This window comes from Hermetia illucens, chromosome 2, assembly GCF_905115235.1.
Source record: "Hermetia illucens chromosome 2, iHerIll2.2.curated.20191125, whole genome shotgun sequence".
Taxonomy (NCBI): Eukaryota; Metazoa; Arthropoda; class Insecta; order Diptera; family Stratiomyidae; genus Hermetia; species Hermetia illucens.
The window spans coordinates 141,001,446-141,012,208 of NC_051850.1; the positions used below are offsets into that span (position 1 = coordinate 141,001,446).

A 10,763-nucleotide genomic window follows, 5' to 3' on the forward strand; every position below is an offset into this window, starting at 1 on the left:
GCAAACGCTCAAAGAATCTTTGGTGCAATAAGTTGCTGCAAGATGTTGTACCCGTCCCGCCGTTATTTCGTAGTAGGAGCGGATGAGGAAGAAGTTCATTTCTTCAGCCCATTTTATTCGCTGTCTACGCGAACCTGCTGAAGTGGTCACCACAGATTGTGGCTAAACAGCTACAGCAGGCGGAGGAATGCTCCTGGTCATCAAGGCGCCTAGACGTCGAACCTCCCCACGATTAGCGGTTTCGGGGAGTGCTGTCTATTACGGGAGCCCGACCCAGCCACCAAGTCAGACGACTCCCGCCAGTTACCCTTACCGGACCTCCAATTTTTCCTTCCCCTCTCTCCTTCCTTTTTGGGTTTGCATTTTACGCCAAGTGTGGTGATAGCTTCCTCAGTGAGTAATCTGCAAGACTGCAAAGTTCCTGCACTTTCCTCATCTATCCCCTAAGACGCGTACAGCCATTCAGGCTGAAGCTATCCATTCTTCCTCCTTTCACAACCAGGCTTGGGACGGGCTACGGTGGAGTTATATTATATTATATAATACATATATTATCTGTACATATTATTATTATTACGGAGGATATTGTTATGCATGGCTTTAGTGGTCATTTTAATCTGCTTGCCAGAGGGGATTCGAAGTGGTGTCGTCATCTGAGTTTCTATTAGCCCCCCTATATATTATATTCTGACATTTATAGAAGTTGAGAGGTGCCGGCTTTCTATATATTAACACGTGACCAATTTGGTTGGATTCCGTCAAGAAAGCCTCATATTTGTCTACGGACTGCTTTCTATCTTTGCGGAGATAGAGTTTGGTAGTAGAGATGTTGGTGTTGGTTTGGCAGGTGGTTCCCCTACCCTTTGATCGTTGGCGGGTAATGACAAGAGAAATCGTCGGTCCTTCCCTGGTAGGCGAAAATATAACGTCACTAATTTGGGCATATATTGGAATGGGATATATTTTGAGTCTGAGATTCGATACTGATATGTTATCATGACTTTTTTTTCAGATGTTTCCGTTGGATAAGATCTGGGGGCGAGATTTGCTAACTTCCTCACTTTTCAACCGATATTAAAAGTTGGTTCAATTCCGAAAAGTACTAATTGAATCCTTTGATTTGACATGGCCATATCCCCCCCTCCCCCTGCTTAAATTCAATCAAGAATACAAAAGGTTTCTCCAAATTTCGTGACAATAGCTTCAGACAATTAACCAACCAACCAGTTGGTTTTACACAAAAACATAGAAAGTGTTACGAGGATTGGTGGTGGGAAAAACGACTCTGATAAATCATCTTGGATTTTAAATTATCTGAATTAATTCCTATAGTTTTTTGATCAAGGGTCGATCTTAAACAAAAGTAAACACTAAGCCAAATATCTCAGTGTTCATATGGAATTATTAATATTATTTGTTAATATCAAGAGTGGATGTCTATTCGATGCTTCCTATGTTTGGTGGAATCAAATAATAAATATTTAATTAAAAAATATTGGCTTTCTTCTCACGACATCAGACCAAAGTAGGCGCTCATTTTTTATAAAGCAAATGTCAATTAACCAAGTGAATTTTCTCTGTTGACTGCGTGGTGATTTTAATGCCAATTTCGTTCCCAATCAATGTGCACCGGTTCTCAGGCCAATCCTTCCGATTCTAAAACCGAAACCATAAATTGAAATTCAGAAATTTAATAGCGTGTAATGCCTGTAAATGTCAAGGCGAAGCGAATGGGCGATTGTTAAGCAGAGCCCTGGAACCTCGAGTGCGAAAAAAGCTATTGTACCTAAATTCAAAAATCGATTCTGTTAATTGTTTAGGTAAAAACTCATGTTCGAATTAGTTTTAGTGCTTTGGCATAAATAGCGTTACAAGATGCGGTTTCAGATTTTTATCAGTGCTATAACCACACCAGGGAGAAGTGTAGAAACCTTTGTTGCCGTATTATATTTCAATTATCCATCAGGGACCTCTCTAACACAATAAGGACAGCTGTATCCTTCGGCTGAAGGTGGTGATCAAGCCGAGATTGACTTTGATTGAAGGTGGGGATTAAAAGGAGATTGAGACCTTAGGTAAGTAGCAGCACGTTTCTGAGGAGGGTTTAGATTATTTTTATGTTAAAGTGAACGTTTTTTAGGGCTCCCCATGCAGAAATGGCAGACGAGGAACCTCAGTACATTTTTGCTATTCGAAACTACTTGGTTTCCTTCCTAAGCCTTTCTTTTGCAGGCAGCTCACTGGTGGGCAGAAGTGCGGTCTGTTCGCAAAATTATATTGGAGAGGAATAATTCTTGTGGTCGCTCCATTGGTCTTCCTACCTGTCCTTTTCATAAATCCGGATGATCAATTGGTTTCGCAAGTTAATTCTTTTGTAATTTTCTTGGTTCAATTGTATTTCCCATAGGCTTTTCGGTGCCTATACATTGTGCTGGTGATGGCGATTTATTGGGTTACAGAAGCGCTTCCGCTGGCCGTTACATCCATGATTCCGATTGTGATGTTTCCTTGCCTAGGGATTTTGGTGATGCTGCACGTTTCTCCCACAGTTCAATTCGAATCGAATTTTAATCATTTTTGCAGGACACCAACAGGACGACTATGTGTTACTTCAAGGAAACCAACGTAATGTTTATCGGAGGCCTGATTTTGGCCCTGGCTATCGAGTTTTGCAATCTGCATAATAGGATAGCCTTGAAGGTAATTTCCATTGTGGGGTGTAGCCAGCCGAGGTAAGATAAGCTCCCGTGAATTTGTTGCCATCCTTGCAAATAACCGTTTCATTGATTTGCAGACTAAATTTAGGATTAATGTCGGTCACAATGTTTGTCTCTATGTGGATTTCGAATACAGCAGCCACGGCGATGATGTGCCCAATCATAGTTGCGATCTTGGAGGAACTTGAACGAGTAGGCCAAATTTACGCTACTGTCCTAATAGGCTTCACTATTCACATTTAATTTGTAGCAAGGAATTGGCCAATTCTACACAGACAAGAAGGTTGATGAAGAAGCTGCTGAAGATTCTGATGAGTAAGTTCAATCCGGCAGATGGCCTGAATCTCAAAACCTTTAATATGATTTCCTCAGGCCACCAAATCCATCACGGACGTCTGTGTGCTACTTCATGGGCGCTGCGTATGCTTCGTCGATTGGAGGACTAGGATCCTTAATCGGAACGGGCACTAATTTAACCTTTAAAGGCATTTATGAGAGGTTAGTCTTGTCGCTTCTACTACTTTGATTCGTTGAAAGCTTATTAATCTGCAATCATTCGAAACAATTTCAGTCGCTTTCCCGCTGCTCCCGGTATTGACTTCCCTAGATGGACATTTTATAATGTCCCACCAATGCTTGCCGCTACGTTCTTGACGTATTTATATTTGCAGATAGTATTTGCAGGAATGTTTAGGTGAAACTAACTAAATACTTTGAAATAGGTTTAAACTGTGCATACAATGATTTATTGCAGGCCAAAAAGTCAAGATGCGAAGGCGTCGAATGTGGGTCCAGCTGGCGAAGAAGCGGCAAAAGAAGTCATTGCCAAGCGATACCAGGACCTTGGGCCAATTAGAAGCCATGAAATTTTCGTTGCTATCCTTTTCATTTTATCTATACTTCTATACTTTTCTCGTTCGCCGGGCTTCTTTCCAGGATGGGCTGATGTAATAGCCCCTAAAACGTAAAAAAAATGGAAAAAACCATCGATTCTTCCAATCCCCTTATAACTTGCCTTTTCAGGTCGATTAAAGATGCAACCCCAGCAATATTTATCGTTATCGCATTGTTCATGATTCCTGCTGTGTGGAGCTTTTTCAAATTTTGTCGCGGAGGAGGTAATTATACTTTTACCTTTAACCAGGTTTTAACCATAATAGATCTACTTTAAACCATATCAAATTTCAGAAAAATTACCTAAAAAGCCATCTACAGGACTGATAACTTGGGGGTTTGTCCATACACATACTCCGTGGAGCTTGGTGTTTCTGCTAGGTCTACCTAAGGAAATTTCGGACAAAATTGACTTGACATTTACTAATTTTTAATATTTTAGGCGGTGGTTTCGCCCTAGCAGAGGGTAGTTCGTCGTCGGGGATGTCGGAGCTCTTAGGTAATGCATTGTCTGGATTGAAATCATTGCCGCCGTTGGCTATTTTGTTCATAGTTCTCCTTTCAATCCAATTCCTGACGGAATTTACATCAAATGTTGCTATAGCTAATATAACACTTCCAGTTTTGGCGGAGATGGTAGGTTTTGGTGAACTACGGTGGATAGAAAAAGTAATCTGGGATCCATAAATTTTCAGGCTGTGGTGATAAGAATTCATCCCCTTTATTTAATGATGCCAGCGGCAATAACTGCAAGTTATGCCTTCCATTTACCAGTAGGCACTCCACCGAATGCGCTAGTTGCAGGCTATGCCAATATTCGTACAAAGGAAATGGTAAAGTATTTAAGTTTATTCCTGTTCCAATAGGGAGCGTAGGATACCACGTATTTTGTGAAAAACGAAAACTTATCAAAATAGGTTTGCTCTCTGTCTATCTGTGTGTCCGTCACAAGCACTTCCCTCAAAAACGATGATTTCCGTTGGCACGAAATTTGGTGTGAAGTTAGAACCCTGAACTCTCATTCATGCAATGAACCATATCGTTCTATGTTGCATTTAAGGGTGGTTCCAATTCAGGCAAAAGAGGGTGTATATTTTTTCACTGAATAAAGCCATTTGGGGTATGAAATAGCATGTTTCGGTTAGTACTTTGCTATAACCTATAAGGATTGGGAGATGGCCAAAAGACCATCCTGGTTGGCCAAAGTCCGTCAAGAGGGGAGAGTTATCTCAAAGATCCAAAAAGTTTGATGATACTCGTATTGACCGGTAAGGTGTGAACGCAAATACTGCAGCATTGCAGTATCCCATTGAAACGCGCTTACTCGCCTCTTTGCTAGACGGGTTCGAGAATATGGGGAATGGTGTAAAGGTACTTTGAACACCTCACGTGTCCTTAAGTCGATGCCTGGATCTGCATCTTAACCTAAAAACCAAAGAAACATGTGATATCGCGTGTACCTTCTGGAAGTAAACACAGGAGCTAAAGATGGAGATAAAACTCTCTCTTCATCCCCCAAATGGCCTGAGGTTGACAAGGCCGGCTGGGAACCTGAAAGGTCGCGCCTCATGAATAGCTGAGGTTTCAGAAGCGCCGATGGAGAATATAATCTATCCGGGATCATACCTCTTGATTGCGGCACTCATCACCAGGTTTTAACTTCTCCACGCGCACAATCGAGCTCTGGTGGAGAGCCACGAGTCAGCTTAAGGATAAGTAAAGTTTTGTAAAATGGCACGTGGCGGACTGAGGTGTTCAAAGAACAAATTGGATATGGACAGTTTGGTGGAAATGGTACCATTATTTGTAATCAGTTACCCAATGGGACACAGCCCGTTAATCAAACTTGCGCGCCATCGTTAATGGCTTGCTTAATGTGTTTCAGTTGCTTCGAAGACTTCATGAGAAACTTACACTACTTCTCCACTCTTCTGCGCTATGTATTCCCATTCATTCGTTGGATTTGCTAAAATACTCGGATAACAAGGCGCAGAGAAGTCATAACGAAGGCTAGCCTTTTCATCCACAAGAAGCCGAACATTTAACATCTAACCCTACCCCAGAATGTCCAGCTTATAACGCTGGACCCGTGGCTCAAGTTAGAGAAAGCGAGCTTTCTGGAGGCTCTCGATAGCATGGTGGAGACAGGTGCGCACATTCCAAAAACTAGCTTGTGTCCTAGTACGATAGTCGAAAGTCGTAACCGGTAAGTTCGCCGTTAACGGCCTTCGCCAGCTCTGCCTGAATTGCCGTTACCGTTCCTTCTGTCTTCAGTATTTGTTCGAAATTCTGTTCCCTTTTATTTCCCAAATAGGTGTACTACTATATTCAGGGCAGTAGGGAAAATCGATCAACCCGAATCAGTATATATACATACTGCTCCTAACCACCATGCCACATCAAGTAGAAGTTCATGTCACCGTGCCGATCAATAAATCCACTTCTCAATACCGGAATACAAAGTAAGAGTCCAGCAACCCTTTGCGAGTCATCCCAACATGGGTGCCACCATGGTTCCTGTATTGCTGCGTTTTTGTATTTAGTACAGTCTTCGGGTGATTCGTTTTATATTTCTCGTTCAGAAAGTGCATCTTAGTTATTACGAGATCCAAAGTCAATAATACCTGATACCTCGCTTAAGGTTGTACTAAAAGCTCTTCACACCCTCAATGCATCTTAATGATAAGTAATGTTCACCTTCTTCCGGTTGTTTTCTATAATGACTAATGAAACGCGGGATGACAAGGTATCATTCATGAAATCAGAGCAATGCCGAAACCTAAAAAAATGGCTAAGTTAAACATGAGGGTCGAGGGATATGACACCCGGTTGAACGTTTCTGTGGCAGGCTCGTGAATGTGGGGGGGGGGGGGGTCTTTTTGAAACTTCAATCTCTTGCATGCTAGTAACAAAATTTCGCGTTTCCCTGATCCGATGCTTTGGAAAGGTACCAAAACCTGAAAGGTGAAGTGGGGAATATCGTGTGGATTTGGCGAAAGTCTAGAAAAATAAAAAAGCAACCTGTTTGATAGCGCGCGTGGATCCGACCTACTCGTGACTCGAATACCACGATCGAAAAGCGCTTCATCAATTCTTATGGCTAGCGGATGGCAAGGTAAGGTGCTGACCCTCTCCTCTTGATCCCGGCATCCAGGTTCAGAGCTTTACTGTGTACGAAAATATGATGCGAACCACTCTAGCCACGAGTAATCTGTGGTTGCATCTCGGGTCTCTAATATTGAGCAGCGGTATGCTAGTAATTGCCGCCTTCTTGGATAATAAATAAATGGGGTCGTAAATTGATAGCCGCATTTTAGCTTCGATTTCGGAGCCATAATCAAAAGGGTCTCCCTGGCCTGGCTAAACCATTTCTTCATGGAAGAAAGCGTAGTAAAAAAAGAGGGGCATGTGATGCCAGCCGAGCTGAGGGAGTCATGCCTCTGATTCCATTGGAACCTCCTTTGGTATCAGCTGATATACAGATATATCTTAAAACTACACTTTGCCACCAGTACCAGTAGACACTTGAGAATCGGTTTAAAAATGATGGTGTCGCAACGACCTGCAAACTAGCCGTATTTCTATTTTCACGGCTGGAAACCAAGACCGTTTTCAACTTTTGTTCAGTTAACATTGAGCATTTACAGTTTCATTTGAATGAAGTTGATGGCATTATCATACAGTTCAACATCTTCATTTTGTTTCACAACGATTAGCGTGCTTGAATTACATAGTAGTAACCTCTATTGGCACGGCAAGACGACCACGTCATTGCACGGAGCCTCGTAGGACTACTGTTGTGATGATGTATTCTTCAGGCAGCTTACTTAAGTAATTAGCCAATTAACACTCTACATATGCCCAATTGACTGAATTAAAAGCAAATTTAACATCCAGAAGCATCACGGCATAACAAATGCTGGAAAACAGTTTGACTTGAGTTGACTTCAATACTATATCTGTCAGAAAAAAGCTGTCAACCGGGGCGAATCACCACATTCGCAACCTTCTTTCGACGAACCTGCCGATACGCCATCATACTCGATGATAGCGGATAGATTGCTGTAAAGTTGTTTCCCTAACATTTGTAGAACGCCTATCATGTGGTATGATGATACGTTGAGCATTGGGCCCCGGTAGCAAAATTATTCTCCGCCTCTCTCAAAACTCCTTACGATTCACGTGCCTTAGGTACGCTGATAAACCAGTCTGGTCTAGTCTTAACAGCGAGCTCGAAGCTGGGAGCTTTGTTATCATCGAATCTCTTACAAATTTCCACCCTGATGAGTGGAAATTTTCAGCGTTTGTTTCACTTTTTGTCCATTTTCTATTTTTCCACTGACTGAGTCTTTTTGCTCGAAAGCAATGGTCGACCGGAAAGTCGGCGCCTGTCCGCCGGAAAGTAGGTACATTGACAACTCCTAGATGTAGTTCCATTAATGTCTCAAGCAAAACATGTATGTTTTTCTTTTGTTTAGGGATTGAGAAGTCCTAAGTCCGTATCCACTTCATGTCGGCCAGACTAAATGGAGAGCAACTTGCCGCCACTCTTTATATTCCACGGTCTTCTCTTTTTGGGTTTAACACCTAAAGGTTACAAATCAAAAAGGGACGAAGACAGCTACCTACCAAGGCAGAGGCAACTCATCAGACGCTGCCTCACCTTTGCCCTGGAAGCAGCGTGATCGAAGCGAGCCGGTTGTTGCCCTGGTACGGAATCGTAGCCGTCTTTGCCCCTTTTTGATGTATGTTCTTCTTTGTAGTTCGACTACTCCAATCCATGTTGTCGATGCATGGACATGTCTACAAGATTTTGACTTCTACCCTCCAAAACCAACACAGCTAGTATTTTCCCATATTGTGCCTCCATTGTGTTTGGTGGAACACAAAAACCGTAGATACAAATGCCTTCCTTAAGAATTCCATCGCCAATGCAATATGGGCTCAGAGCCACTTAGATTTCCTTCCCATAGTGGTTTGTGGAAAAGTAAGCCTTGAGCTCTCTCGCAGTGGTTTCGAGATTGATTTGTATCAACCTCATTTTGTTCAGCGGTATCCTAAACATTGGATATCTTCTGCTGCCAGCGGGGTCCCAATAGTCAACACTCTCCTTACCTTTGCAAAGCATACATTCAAATTCAATTTTGTATTCTGTAAAGGCATTCTCCTCCACATTGTCTGTACCTTCGCAGTCACGAGTTCATAATGTTGCTATGTGGCCAAGCTCAAGACATTTGACGCAGGGATGTTTTGACAATTCGCCAACTTCAGCGTTGTTTTTGCCGTTTATTCGAAAGTATCCAAGATACCTTCGTGAATCGCGGTATTTGGGTGCCGCGATTTATTTTCTTCTTTAAACCCAATAGAGGAGACTATTGCAATTCAGGCGGTTTTGAATTGTTTTTTTTCAAGATCTCATGGATGTTTTTCTTTGGGGCAACTTCTTTAATGTCCTTTGGCTGTTATTAACGCGTGTTGTTTATAGTACTTTTCTACCTTTTGTTGCAGCGTTGAAGTTTCCTTTATAAAAACGTCTTTGTAGATTGAGGTTTTCCCAAGGTCTGCCAGCTTGGGGTTGTATTTGATCTTCCACAGAAAGTTGGTGTATATTTTATCACCTTTTTAGCATCCAAGGATAGGAAAAAATCGTTTACTTCGTCTTTACTGCATTTTGAGTTTTAAAGAAGCGACAACCACGTCGTCTGTGTATTGTTCGCGGGATTTTATCCTTGCTACTATTGTATAGAGTGCTAATCGCTCTCATCATGTTTTCAATAGACTGATGCACAGATATACTTCCTCTCTGAGTAGCGGGGGTCTGATGGGTTGCCTTTGCCCTGGTACGAAACCATGAAGCCGTCTTCGCTTTTTATTATTGATATAATTCTTTGAATCACTTTTTTCTCCAAAAAGCATTAGTTTTAGTATCGGTTCTGAAATAGTTGAATGGGAACTCAAAAGGTAGAAATGAGTCAGGACTCCTTCCCAGAAACTATTTAAGGAAAAACATGAAAAAAAATCATAATAGTACCTCCTGGTCATGATAAAGGCCATCACATTGAAAAGTTTAGAGCAAATCTTACTATAATTTAGAAAGTTACAGTTGGTCAAAATTGTGTTTTTCGTATAATTTCACTGCTCTCTAATAGACCATAAAAGAGTGGGAAATTTTCCACCTAAAGATCTCTTACTTTAAAAAATCATAAAATCTTTTACAGCTCCCGATTTCCGACTTCTTTATCGTTAAACTCATGTTGCTTTTCCGTTTTCCAAAAACTAATTTGTGATACTTCCTTTCGCAGTCTATAGCTGGAATCGGACCCACCATCATAACACTTCTATTGATTTGGATAACATTCCCAACGTACGGACTAGTCATTTATCCAGAAATGAGTAAATTTCCACCATGGGCGACGAAAAAAGGCAATTCGACCTCCTTCTAGGTGACGATAAAGCTTGGCAAACCCAGGAAAGTGTCGAAAAAGTCCATACTGCTCAAATTTATGTTGGATGCCTATTTCACCGCGTTGATAAATTAATAAAGCGTTATTTTAGAGCTACATTATCTTTTGATACGTCAACATTTTATTACTATTAATAATTCACCCAGTAACTGCCAAGTACTATGCAGTACTGATTGAAACACGTCTCAAGCAGTCTAATCCAGCGTTTATCGAGAGATCTCCCATCTTGGAATGGAGGTACGAGTCAATACCAAGAGAGTGTATTAGTGGGTGGGAGGACACTCGGAAGCTCTTTCTGCATACCTTTTAGATTCAATTGCATGAAAATCAAGCTGAACACTTAGTTTCAGACCTATCAAGTAAAACCTCTTATCGGATATTCATCCAGCAATCGACTTCGATGTTGATTTCAATCGGGAAGGACATTGTCGCCGAGAGCGGAGCAGGAGTGGCGGAGTCTGGGATACCGTATGCGTGGGGAAATTTACAGCAGGCAAAGGTAGGCCATGGAGGAAGATTATGGAGGAAAAACTTAGGATGGTCGAAGCATACGTACCAGGTTCTATTGGAGAGGAAATCCACAAGTATTATAAATAAGGTCAGGGGCAATTAGTCTGGAATAGCTTGAAGAGCAGGTCCTATTTTCAAACTGAATCGAATGACTTTTCAAGGTTTAAGGCGCAGGCCA

General features: G+C 41.7%; 1 protein-coding gene across 1 annotated transcript; it reads left to right on the top strand.

Annotated features, from left to right (window-relative positions):
* The first annotated feature begins 2,220 nt into the window (after positions 1-2,220).
* On the top strand, positions 2,221-10,165 carry LOC119648947 (protein I'm not dead yet-like). Its single transcript, XM_038050862.1, has 13 exons — positions 2,221-2,353; positions 2,408-2,524; positions 2,584-2,732; positions 2,795-2,909; positions 2,968-3,032; positions 3,090-3,215; positions 3,289-3,411; positions 3,472-3,681; positions 3,741-3,835; positions 3,906-3,992; positions 4,054-4,247; positions 4,307-4,444; positions 9,914-10,165. Exons 2-13 carry the CDS (start codon positions 2,438-2,440, stop codon positions 10,052-10,054), a joined length of 1,530 nt encoding a protein of 509 aa, XP_037906790.1. The 5' UTR covers positions 2,221-2,353; positions 2,408-2,437; the 3' UTR covers positions 10,055-10,165.
* The last annotated feature ends 598 nt before the right edge of the window (positions 10,166-10,763 follow it).